At 37.1% G+C, this 13,854-nt stretch overlaps 1 protein-coding gene across 30 annotated transcripts in view; it reads right to left on the reverse strand.

Moving 5' to 3' along the window:
• RAP1A (RAP1A, member of RAS oncogene family) overlaps positions 1-13,854 on the reverse strand; it is a 76,839-nt gene that overhangs the window by 9,707 nt on the left and 53,278 nt on the right. For 21 of the 30 annotated variants that reach the window (XM_070607990.1, XM_070607991.1, XM_070608003.1 and 18 more), the window contains 5 exons: positions 12,975-13,058; positions 8,312-8,380; positions 6,160-6,216; positions 3,397-3,537; positions 1,600-1,743 (listed from right to left, as the gene is read on the reverse strand). In XM_070607990.1, coding sequence (XP_070464091.1) covers positions 1,600-1,743; positions 3,397-3,537; positions 6,160-6,216; positions 8,312-8,380; positions 12,975-13,031 — 468 coding nt within the window. In that variant the 5' untranslated portion in view covers positions 13,032-13,058. The remainder of the gene's footprint in view (positions 1-1,599; positions 1,744-3,396; positions 3,538-6,159; positions 6,217-8,311; positions 8,381-12,974; positions 13,059-13,854) is intronic. The other 9 variants (XM_070607989.1, XM_070608012.1, XM_070607987.1 and 6 more) reach the window with 4 other exon arrangements.

The raw sequence follows: 13,854 nt of genomic DNA on the forward strand, positions 1-13,854 counted from the left end.
GGAACACCTCCGTTCCACTGTGCTCACTGGACCCTGGCCCAACCCAGCCTCAGCCGAGCGCGTGAACTTGGTGGTAGGTGTCAGTGAGGGCGAGGACAGGTACAGCAAGGAAGCAGACTCCTAAGGCCAACCACTTAGCAATGGTGACCTTGCATTACTGCTCCCCCAGCCAAGCTCATTCATCAATCTTGATGTGTTTTATCTCAAAGTTACCTTTTCTTGGAAAAGCCAGACTGTACTAAAAATTAAAATTTTATGATTAGCCTTGTTTTTCAAAATAACATCTAAGAAACTAATTCTACAACAGAGGAAGTTGACGCTGGAAGCATATCATACTTCCTTTCATTTACTTAGCAGTAAATAAGAAATAACTGTTGTTACGGATCTCAGCAGGATAGTTCCCCACTAGGATGTAAGCTTCTTTAGGGCAGGGATAGTGTCTGTCTGGATGATGTTACCCTGGTGTCTAACACAGTGCCAGACACACAGGCACACAATAAATATTTGCTGAATAAATGAAATTTGTGAATTTCTTATTTTTATGTACTTGTTAAAATTGGTTTTACCTAAAAAAGCTTTGACATTCTTGATTATTTGTAAAACAAAGGATTTGCAGCAAACTTAAATTTTTATCCTTTTAGATGTTTAAAATAATTTGGTCATTTTAACAGTCAGACAATAGTCCACAACCATAATATTAGTCAAGGAAAAGTGACCTAGAGAACAAAGCCCAGAGAGGAACAGCAAACACACAAATAGGACCCTGATAACCTAACCCACTCTTAGCTCTCATCTATGTTGTAAGTGAGCTGGATTCTGACTGATTACCTGTGATGTTACAAATGGCAAGCACACCATCAGGTGAAGACCTTTGCACTACCAGGAAAGGAAAGAAGCCTACCCCGGTTTAAAGAAAAGAAAAGGCTTCTGTTAAAATTAACAAAAGCAGTGGTAACCTCTTAAGGTTTTGCTTGGTTGGTGGTGGCAGTTGGGGACTGCACTAATCTTTTAGAGGTTCAGTAAACTACTGGCCCTCTACACCCAAGCAGGCAGCTCACTTGTTAATGATTCCTGTCCACAACTATGTTCTCAAGATAGTGGAGTGCTTACGCTGGGAACAAAAAAAGCCTTGTGCACTTGCAGCCTGGGGCCTAAAAGATGAGTGAATTACAGTTCCATGGCCACACTCACAGACTCCTCCCTTTGAGTTGTGCACCAAAGGAACACAGGACTCACACACCAAATTCTGTGATATCCATGAGGTAATAACATCGCTCTGTATAACATAAGTTTATTATAATAACTACTTTGATTTTCGCATTTTCCTACTTGACTTTACAACCTCTTTACACACATCTATATAAGTACTTATTACAGTACAAGGGGGATGTGATAATTTTCACACACACCACTTTCCGACATATCATTTAGAGGCTCAGCAGGACTTTAAAGTTAAACTTCCTCTTTGACAATAAGGTAACGTGAGTGTCCTCATTATAGCCATAAAAGCGATTTTATGCAAGTGAAAGAATACAGCTTCTAAGAATTACTGTTTTCCATAAATTGACAGAAAAAAGACCGCTTAAAAGAACAGGTTACCTCATTAACGTTGATCTTTGACTTTGCAGAAGATTCTAAAAAGGCACAGTTACACCACTGTCGTGCTAAATTCTGACCCTGTTCTTTGCCAACTACTCGCTCATCTTCCAGGTCACATTTATTGCCAACCAAAATCATTGGAACCTGTGAGAAGGCAACAACATAAAATGAGCATGAATATACTCATTACTTAGCCTCTTCTTATAAGTAAGCAACTGCCTGCCACCAACTGAAATATATTAGTTAGGAAGAGAAGCTTCACCAATGCTTAAAAAAAGGTATATCTATGTGTGTTGGGGGGAAGAGGGCAGATGGAGGGGGAAGAGATAGCAAAAAATATGGAAGAGACTCTACTATGTTAATCTGCGAAATTATTTTAAGAATATAATCCCAAAATTCTCATGTGGACTACTATTAATAGCTGAACTTTCAAGTAGGAAAATCTGAAGGAAAAAGGAACCTCCTGCAATGCAGAGAAAAAGGTATTCACTGGGCCGACCTGTGGTTTAAGTGCTTCATCTCACACGTCCAACAAATGCCAAAAGTAGTGGCAAGACCAATACAGTAATAGGTTCTACTTCTACATTTGACACGTAGATCTGAAGACCAGTTTAGGTGAGATGCTGAGGAGGATTAACAATAAAAATAAAGCCATAAAGCAGGTACGTCTTCCCTTTTTCTCTAAACGAGAAATGCTTGGCTATGTCCATCCACAACTCCCTACTTCCAATAAAACAGGTCACTGACAAATGGTATAATGTCCTTAGTTAAAAGGTGTCCAGACAACAGTCACTTGTTTGTGAGGTGATGGACACTATACAAAAGAAAGAATTTAAGGGACGTGGTAAATCTTGTACCTAAAATAAGCAATTATCACGAGTTAGATAAAGAACACTAGGTATCTATAACGCCATCTTTTTTTAGTTTATTACTTGGGATAAATGGATTAATATTGCCAGCGTTCAGTAATTTGCATGTAATTGCCTATGAAAACAGAACTCCCTTAGATAAATTAGTCATGGGAAGGAAGAGAACTATTCATTAGGTTATGGTTGGTCATGAGTCACAAAGTTATAAATCCCTCTCGCCTACAATACTACCCAAGGTTAAGGTCCTGAGCAGGTACGTATGTTCCCATTAATAATGAGAAAGAACACACAAAAACAGAAAAAAAGGTACAAACGAGACTTTATATACTAATTTATACTACTGAAAAGGAACTCTCTGTAGCTCTAAGCTGGGATGAGCATGAAAAGCATACACTTCATCTTTGCAAAAAGAAAAACACACAACAATGACGCTATTCATTAAATAAAGAGTTCTAAAATAAAAATAAAAACTAAAAATATAAAAACCCAGTTAATCAAAATCTTTAACATAATTCAAAGGAAAAAACTGTATTTGAGTAAAAACTATACCGAGGGAATTTTATAAATAGGAACATACCATTATGGTTCTTTATGACGTTCTTTGAACACTGTTTCTGACATAACTACCACCTTCCAAAGCTCAACTTCAGTCTGACTCCGTCTACCAAGTATCCTTCAACTCCTCTTCTTTCTCCACTGCACTTATTACCCACACAGCACAATGAGCACTTTATCATACGTGTCCTCCTTTTCTAACCATCTCAGCATATAATTTGTAGGTTTAGAAAGTTGTAACATTTTTTTGGTCACACAGGCTCTTTTAGGCATGTGGGAGATACCTTCCAAATCCCCTACTGACAGAGAGAAAACACGTTTTATTTGGTCACAGAGAGATGGCAGTATGTCTTATAGAGAGAAAAGTACTTACATCTTCTGTATCCTTAACCCGTAAAATCTGTTCCCTCAGGTCTTGTAAGTCATTAAATGTGGACTGAGCTGTAATAGAATATACTAGTGCAAACCCTTGGCCATTCTTCATATACAAATCCCTCATTGCTGTAAATTGCTCCTATAATAAAAAACAGGCAATTATAAATATGATTTCCTGAACGCATATTGGAACAATTTAAATCAGAATAATCACAAGTGAGCTACTAAATTTTTTATTGCATGCTAGCATAACAGAAAACATAAGACATAACACATAGCTTCTAGAAACTCTGAGGTGAATGTTCCTGTTCCCTACTTAGGTGACTAAAAACAGCGACAATGAACTGTAGAATTAGAAGTGAAATCTTAACCACTTGAATTTGCTTTTGTGAGATTTAGAAAAACTATATAATTCCTTTTTATATATAGATCTTAATTAAGTTATTTTGATGATACTAAAGATATCTCCAAGATAAAGCTGTTGGAGAAGAAAAGTCCAGGGCCCAGACCCATGGCTAAGTGGTTGGGTTCACATGCTCCGCTCTGGCGGCCCCGGGTAAACTGGTTTGGATCCTGGGCACAGACCTACACACCACTCATCATGCCATGCTGTAGCGGTGTCCCTCATGAAGAACTAGAATGACCTACAACTAGGATATACAACTAGGTACTGGGGAAGGAAAAAAAAGAGGAAGATTGGCAACAGATGTTAGCTCAGGGCCAATCTTCTTCACCAAAAAGAAAAGAAGTTTTTTCAAGTCAAAGATGAGAATTCTGTAAAAAAACAAAAAAAACAAAGAAAAAAGAACACAAAAGAAATGTCCAAGCACTGAACCCTTAGGCCCTCCAACATTAAGAGGTTGGGAGATGAAGAAGAATCAGGACAGGAGATTTAGAAATAACCAATGACACAGAGAGACAACCAAGCAAGTGCTGTTTCTTGGAAGCCAAATGAGTAAAATTTTTACAGAAAAGGATAGTGATCAACTGAGTCGGAGGCTGCTGAAAGTAAAGGGAGCTGAGTATCAATGCTCAGCTTGATTATGAATGACAGACTATGAACATGAAACAATGTGAAGAAGGGGGTGAGGATATGAAAGAGAATCAAAAATGTTAGGATAAACAGACTGTAGGTTCCAGTGAAGTTGCAGGGTATGAAAGGAAGTGAGATGGAAAAACAAGAGGTGGTGACTGGAGAGTGGGATGCTTGAAAATGAGATTAGGGGTGGTATTATAGTTACACTGGTAATCACATAGTCTAGGGTAAGACCATGGGTGCAAACAGCTGAAGCAGGATGGAGGTCAAGGAACTGAAAGGTCAAGGTGCTGGATCATCTAAAATCACCAAGAATTCCGACTGAAGCAGTGTTGGAGGGTTAGTAAAAATCTTCACAGAGTAAGGAGTGATCTGGGACAAGACTGATGAGCATAAACTACTTTCCAAGCTTTATGCAAGGCACTGTGGACACAGACAAGCTAACAGGCAATTATAACACAGAGCTGAGCACCAGGATGGGAGAAGTACAAGACGTCTGAGAGCACAAAGGAAAGATTTCTGCAGTAAGGAAAAATTTCCTTTGCATAAGAGGAAGAAAAAAGAATGCCCTCGCATGTGTAGAGGTGGTGAAAGAGGAAGTGGAAAATATTCTTTTTAACTGCTGGGGTCTCTTGGAATACAGGGGAATTACTCTTGATTCAAAACCTAAGAAAACTTGCTGGGGAGGGGGGGACGGTGGTGGCAAGAGGGGCAGATCTCTTGATTCAGCTGGTATAAGAAAGATATAGTTCCAGTGCTCCAAATCTCCCTGTTGGAATCAAGATCCATTTTCCCACAAAAGCCTGGAAAAATACAGTGTAATTAGTACTGTATTTGCTCCAGTCTGCTTATAAGCTTTTTTGAACTGTCTGAAACTTTCTCATCATTTATAAAATTATAGTGGGAAAATTTGTGCTGAATTTTACACAGCTCGTAACATTTAACAATACCATCTATTTTAAATCTGTGAATTGCCTAACAGGAAAGTCTATGCATATGGAGGAAAAAAAAGAAAAGAAACATTGCTTAATGTGGCATTTTTTTATGGCAGTATAACTGGAAATCATCAGTAATTAATAAGAAAATTATAAAGGTGATGACAAATGAAGACAAAAATAAAAGCAAATACACAGAGCTATACTATATAACAAGCATTGTGCCAAGTGATTTATAATCATGATCTCATTTGATCATTACAAGCACCCTATGATGTACTAATGTCATTATATTCAATTAAAGATGAGAAAAATGAGGCTCAAAATAATCCTAAAGATTGTTGCCTTCATCAGAAAACATGTACCTGTCACCAGCCCCTTGAGATCTTAAAATACAAATAAAAAGCAAAAATAATTGTTATAAAACGAATGACTATGGTGCCAAGAGACAGTCTTATTTAAACCCAGGGAAATACCTATCTTACAGAAAATTTGAGATTTAAAATACATTTTTTTAACCACTAATGGCATAATCCTTACTTCAATATGGGGAGAAGAAACTTAACACATAGATTCTCTAAGTGAACTCAACATACAATTTAATAGTGATATGTAGGCATTAAGTACATCATAGATGGTTTCAGGCACGTAAGAAAACTTAAGAAGCACTATATTTAGAGAATTTGTTCTTAATCAGAATGATTACTTTTACTCAGAGAAACTATTCAGATGACATAACTAGTTCACAAATTAAAATCTATTAAAAAAAAAAGAGAGAAAACATCCTTACTGTTCCTGCTGTATCCAGGATTTCGAGCATACACTGTTGGCAATCTACTTCAACTTGCTGTTGGGAGTGGGGTGGGGAGGGGAATTAAAAAGTAACATCAAAATGTTAGTCTGTTTTCCTCCCAGCTCTTCACTCAAAGTACCTATTAACAACCACAAAGCCTTTCTCCAGGAGTCTGCTGCAGTGGCTGAGACTGAACTTGGTATTACTATGAAGAACAGGTCTCAAGCACGTTCTATTAATATTATAGAAGCCAGGACTGTTAATGCCAAGTTTAGTTATTTTCTGACCACTGTAAACTCTGAGTAATGATTTTTATGTTATTATTAGAATGCAAATGGTTCTATTCCGCAATTTAAGAAAAACTACAACAAACAGGTATAGTTCTAACAGAAAAAAATGTATAAAATATGCATATTTATATTATCTTCAAAGAAAACAAAGCACAAAAGTATTAAATAGCTCAAAATACAGACAAGATTTTGGGATAAAGAAAATTTTGCCAACCTACCACGTTCAATTTGTTAAAGTTTTACTAAAATGTGCCCCCAATTTAATACAGAGAAAAATTTTAATTTAAAGAGATAAAAGGAACACAAAAGTGCTAAAATGAATAACACTGAACTCATATAGTCTTCAAGACTAAGAAAAAGGTACTACTTTGGGAAAAGTGAAATTTTACACACTGAATTTTGTTTACCCAGTGTTTTATGAAAGAAGAGAAGTTTGGCCTAAAGAAAGTGTCAACTATCAACTGTGTGGAAAAACTTCAACATAGACGGGATGAAGAAAAGTGTTAAATCTCCAGGATTCTAAGTACAGATCTGCGTTTGTAGTTGAAGCTTTAACCAGCAACTTATTTTTGGGAAATTTCAGTAAAGCAACACTGTCTTCTAAAAATAAATGTATTAACCTAAGGGCTATTTTCAACCCTGCTTCCCTGTCAGATCAGGGACTGATGAGGAGCACCGCTGGTGGTGCCACAAACTCACTGTCCCAACACATATGGGACCACAGCGGTAACCTGCACAATCTGTAAATGCACATGTTTAATGCATAATGAACTAGATCTGTAGTTTCTCAATGTATCTAGAGCACAATTTTGTTTCCAATTTGCAGATAACGAAACTGCTCTGCCAGTACGGACTGAGCAACTTAATTTAATAAAAGCTATAGCACTAGTAAAGGCAAATGCTAAAACATCAAACAAAGAATCCTTTCCTATTTGTTGAAAAGTAGGTTTAATCTTTTTAATTGTTTTATATATCCTTGGGCTACTAGTCTTTCTCATAACACTGTCTTTCTCCCCCCTCTAACATACTTGGGAAATAAAATCATGAAAATTCTCCATAATGCTACCTAGTCTTATAATTAAATAAAACATTTTTGTCAAGACCAACTGTTCAATTTTTTTTCTTTTAAATAAGCTTTACTGTTTGGAGCAGCTTCAGATTCATAGCAAAATTGAGCAGAAAGTACAGAGTTCCCAAATACTCTCTCCTGTTCCCAGCAAGTTTCCCCTACTATCAGCATCCTGAACCAGAGTGGTACATTTATTACAACTGATGGACCAACATCAACACATCATTATCATGCAAAGTCCATAGTTTGCACGATACTTTGCTCTTGGTGTTGTACATTCTATGGGTTGGGACGAAGGTGTGATGACATGTGTCCACCATTACAGTATCACACAGAAGCCAATCATCTAATTTTTTATAATCTAAAGATGAAATTCTTTAAAGTTTTTATATAACTAAACAAAAATAAAAACTTTCGGTCACCGGATAACTTCAAGCATAAAAAGTGATAAAAGTGATCTTAGTTTTACAAAAAGAGTCATCAAAAATATACCTACTATTTATATGTAATTTTTCCACATTAAAAGAATTCGCCACAAGGCAAATGTGTACATTAAAGAACAGACTACTAATAAGTAACAGAGCACTGTTAACGGAGCACAGTACCAGAGCTCTCTACAGCTAAGCAGTATTCTATGAGAAATACTTTGTATTGGTGTAACTTTTAAAAACAGACACAGAACATCTGTATCGTTTCTCAAAACTATTTTTAAAAAAGTAATTCTATGGATCAAGTTTCAAAGTCATAAGGAACTACTTGTAAGCAAGCGTACACAAGTTTCACATTTTACCTTTCTGTAGGAATCTTCTATCGTTGGGTCATATTTTTCAACAAAAATTCCCTGAACAAACTGAACTGTCTAGAAAAAAAAAGCAGAGGAAAGTTAAGGACTTAAAAGAAAACTCAACCCCTCCTGAATGTTACTTAACCTCACAAAGCCATAAAGATTAAATGAAATTATGTGAAATTCTGGGTAAACATGCAAATATAAAGTATCACTATTTTTCACGTAAGGTTACATCCATAACTAAGAGTACAATTATTATGAAAGGAGCTGCTCACATTAAAAACTGTCAGCAGTTCTGCTGCTGACATTACACTGTTAAATAATTACTTTATTAGGGTTTAAAATACAACAAAGATACAAATAACAACATAGCTTCAAATTCATTACAAAATGAAAATTTATCAATATTTAAACTTCTATTACCCTTTTATGTATCTACAGTAACTTTTATCTCATGCCTTCAAAGGAGAGAGACAAAAGCTTCTAAATTTGAAAATCTCTTGGAACAGTCTTTCTAATTTTGAGGGAAAAGAAAAACAGAGATTAAAACCTACTGAATATTAAATGTATAATCATATTAAAATTTCACATTCACCCCAGAAGTAGTTATTTGTCTCATTTGCCAGCTGAGATTCAAACATACACCTGCCTGATTCCAAAACCTTACTCTTTTCATTGGAAAACAATGCCTACACAGCTTTTTCAGATTATCTAATTTTATCTCAAAGATTTCTATATGCACAGACTAGAAACGAGGTATTTTATCATTCAGTAAATAAAAAGCAGTACAGAGATGATTGTGAAATATCTCCCGGACAGCTTTAAAACAGGGTCTGGCACACTGTTGCCTAAAAGCGAAGGTAAGAATGTGGACTGAGGTCAAGTACTGAGGTTAAATTACCCAGAGGAGTATTTTAGACACTATTTTACCTTGAGCTCAATAGATTAACTTGAATACAGTAAACTTCAAACTTCTTTCTCCTACTAAGCTCCTATTCTTTAAAGGAAACTCAGGATACAGTCACACCAAAAACTTTAATCATCATTTTCATCAAGGATTTAATCACCTCCTCTTCCTGGTACTATATATAGTTTAAATATGAAAAAGTCTAATATAGCTTCCTAATAGGCTTTAGACTAGATCAGAGATTCTCAAAATATGGTCCAGGGCAGAGATTTAGAAAAAACCTATTTCCCTATTAATACTATGATGTACTCCCTTTCTCTCACAAATTTAGAGTGGAGTTTTCCAAAGGTTATATAAGATAAACTATCACAAGAGATTGGATGCAGAAGTCAAGCCAAGATGAGAACCCAAGTGCCTTCTATAAGCCAGATGTGAAAGTGACTTACAAAAGTGAGACAGAATCCCATGCCTCTCAGTCCATTCTTACTAAAGCCGCCTTTCATCACTTCTCTGAATCTTAGCCTCTCAGTTCCCAGGGACATCTCATTCATTCATATAGATTTTTATTTTATTCTTTTAGTTTTCCTACTGGATCCTCTCCTTCCTTCCTCACCTACTATTGTCTTTTCTGTAAGAATTATTCCCTTCCTCTCCTATATCATCATTTTCCTTTTCACTGGATTATTGCCTCCAGCATACAAACATGCTCTACTCTCTCTCACCCTAAAACAAAGACCTCCCTTAACTCCATGATCCCTCCAGCTTCTCCTCCTTTCTCTGTTCCCTCTCATAATCGAACTTCTTCAACTGCCTACAACAGTGGTTCCATTTCCTCAGCTCTCACCCAGGGTGGTTAGGGCACCATCACCTCACTGAAGCTGCTTTTCTCAAGCCCGGCTACCTCCATGTTCCCAGATCATCTCTTTCCTCTTCTTTACTTGACTTCTAACTTCTGAGCAGTACAAGATATATTCTTCTACATGGTATCCTTCAATTCTATGTACTCTTGGAAGGCTGAGAGGTACTGAGAGATCAATCCTGAGTTCTTCTCTTCTCTCTCTAGTCTCTCCCTAGACAACCCATTCATTTCTATGGATTTTTATTTTTAAAAAGGTAAAATTCATGGACATAGGACAAAATGCAAAAGTCATTAAAGAGTATGCAGAAGTAAACAATTCTATCTACGACCTTCGTTCCCAGCAAAGTAACCGATACGTTACCTGTAGCTTGTTTAACCTTGCAGAGATAGTCTACGCATTTTATAATATCTCCCCCCTCGCTCTCCCTTTTTAAAAAAACATAAATGGCAGTCTACAGTGTTGGGTACTTTTTTCCTCTCCAAATAATGTATTTTGGATATCAGTACATATGAGTATATGTTGAGCCACCGTATTCTTTTTAATGGTTATGTAGTATTCTACTCAAAATTTCTATTAAAAACTTAACTAGCCCCACTGGTAGGCATTTAGGTTGTTTCCAGACTCTTGACACTGTAAAGAATGCTGCAATGGATATCCTTGACCATGTCATTTTGTACACGCAAACTTACATGTGAGATAAACTTCCATGAAGGGACTTGCTGAATTGAAATTACGTGCATTTAAAATGACAGATATTCTCAAACATTCACTGAAGAGGTACTAATTGACATTCCTCACAGTAACGTAATTCCCATGAAATCAAATACCACTGATATATTCATGGCACCCCAAATCATATCCAAGTCTCTCTTTTAAGCTATTATCTTGAAGACCCAATTGTTTATTTGATGTATTTATTTGAACATCTCAAATTGGCTTTATTTTTTATCTTTTTGTGGAAGATTGGCCCTGAGCTAACATCTGTTGTCAATCTTCCTCTATTTTATGTGGGATGCTGTGACAGCATGGCTTGACAAGTGGTGCTAGTGCCACGCCCAGGATCTGAACCTGCGAACCCTGGGCCACCGAAGCAGAGCGCATAAACTTAACCACTACGCCACTGGGCCAACTCCACAAACATATCAAATTTGACATGACTCTTCATTTTCGCTCCCAAATCTGCTCATTCTCCAGTGTTTGCTTTTACTTAAATAGTTTATCCATGAAACTAGCAGCTCAACTAGAGAGTTGGGAGTCATCCTTGACAGTTCCTTCTCTCCTAGTCCCCACACCAATCCAGCATTAAATTATGTCACTTGTACCTCCTATTTAATTATTGAAACATCTACTTTTCTCTTTTTCACTGCCATGGCTCTAATCTAAGCTTCCAGAAACTATAATCTGGGGTACTACATTAACTCCGTACTTGTCTTCCACACCCACTCTGTCTCTCTTCTAAATTATTCTACACAGAGCAGTCAACGTGCTCGCTTTAAAACAAATATCTAATTCTGTCACGTAATAACTCCCAACTTGTCTCCCACATCCAGTCTGTCTCTCTTCTAAATTACTCTACATAGAGTAGTCAATGTGATCTCTTTAAAACATTTATCTAATTCTGTCACCCCCCTCCCTTCAATGGCTTCCTCTTGTCATTAGGACTAAGTTCCAAGTTCTCACATGGCCTTCCAGTCATGATCTGGCTCTGCCTACTTCTCACCTCATTTCCCTCCACTTTGCTCCCTATTCACTCCTGCCCCAGCAATTGTGACCTTTTTCTCAGTTCAAATGCTAATTCAGGTTTAGGACGCTTTCTTAACAATCTGTACTTTTCTTTCAAAGTCTCTCTCTCACAATAATAATCAAGTAGGTCTTTGTTTAATTATGTCTTCATTACATCTCCTGCACTGTAACGCAAGCTCCACGGGGGACTGTGCCTGTTTCTGTTCACTGCTGTAACCCTAGAGTCTCACGCTGTAGAAGCTCAATACATATTTACTACATGAGCACAACGTGTCCACAAAAAACTACCTTCATTCCACCTAAGTCCGGGGTGGGGGTAGGGGAGGATTTGCTTCACTTGTAGCTGTAATAATCAGTCTTCCCCAGTGGAATGTAAGTTTCTTAAAAAGGACAACAATCTGGGGGCCAGCGCGATAGCGCAGTGGTTAAGTGTGTGCGTTCCGCTTTGGCAGCCCAGGGTTTGCTGGTTCGGATCCCAGGTGCAGACATGGCACCGCTGGGCACACCATGCTGTGGTAGGCGTCCCACATATAAAGTAGAGGAAGATGGGCACAGATGTTAGCTCAGGGCCAGTCTTCCTCAGCAAAAAGAGGAGGATTGGCAGCAGTTAGCTCAGGGTTAATCTTCCTCAAAAAAAAAAAAAAGAGAACAATCTTATTCCTTTTTGAATCATGAACACCAGAGTTTGACATATTGAGGTAGCCAAAAAATATTTGGTAAAGGAAAGAATGAATGAGCCACTATTATAAAACTGCACATCCATGGTCATTGAATGAATCCCCGTTCCCTGTGGGCTAAACACTAGGCATATAAAAAATACTGCCACCTGTAGAGGTTAAGTTCGCATATTCTGCTTTGGTGGCCTGGGGTTTATAGGTTCGGATCCCAGGTGTGGACGTACACACTGTTTGTCAAGCCATGCTGTGGCAGGTGCCCCACATACAAAGTAGAGAAAGATGGGCACAGATGTTAGCTCAAAGCCAGTCTTCTTCAGCAAAAAGAGGAGGATTGGCAGTGATGTTAGCTCAGGGCCAATCTTCCCTCGAAATAAAATACTGCCACCTTTTCTCTTTAGTGACTAGAAGTTTTCAAGCAAGCAAATATCAATGTTCTTCTTGTACTGTAGTAGTTAGTTATAATTAGGTGGCTAACTTACCAGAGCAGACTTCCCCACGCCTCCTGAACCAAGGACCACTAGCTTGTACTCACGCATGATGTAGTCTGTTTAAATACTGACAATCTGAAAATAAATAAATAAAAATCAAAGATCAATAAACATATTAAGAATAGCTTAAGAGTATACAACTGTTACATGAAATAATACAAGATTTTGGTTTTTTGTTTGCCTTTTCCCTTAAGGCTATCAAGAAGAAGACAAAGGCTACAAAGCAAAACCATGCAGATTTGAAAATAAGTTTATACAACTATTGCCAGGCATTTTAATTCATTAAAGATCATCTTTGACCAGGCAACAATCATTAGCCCGTTCGTGTCACTTCTAAGAGTGTTTGATCAGAAAATAAGATGATTACAACTAGGAGTTGTCTTATAACTACAATCATGAACCCAATTCTTTACGAAGCTATTATTTAAACAACTTACATACTTTTTTGTAAAGTTCACTCATGAGCTTTAATATAATGTACATGTTATTTTGTTTAAAATATCATACAGTAATTCTACACTGTTTTGTTCATTACTGTATTATAGCTGAACCATGTAAAATGTTACCTCGAAAATTATTAGGATAGGAATGGGAGATTACGGATGAAGTTGTTAAAACTCTATCGGTAGATGTTAGTGATACATTTCACGAGGCCCAAATTACTAGAGAGAGGACAAAAAGGACTAAAAACTTTATTTTTTATCTCCATGGTTATCTTAAAAGGTAAAAACAGGAAAGAATTTTCAATGGCCATGATGGATTAAGTAGGAATGAACTTTCCATCCCACAGTAAACAGCTAAAACATAAAACAAAATATATGACACAACTGTTTTCCGACATTGGACAACAAACAGTATAGGACTGTCATCT

This window comes from Equus przewalskii, unplaced genomic scaffold (genome assembly GCF_037783145.1).
Source record: "Equus przewalskii isolate Varuska unplaced genomic scaffold, EquPr2 ChrUn-13, whole genome shotgun sequence".
Taxonomy (NCBI): Eukaryota; Metazoa; Chordata; class Mammalia; order Perissodactyla; family Equidae; genus Equus; species Equus przewalskii.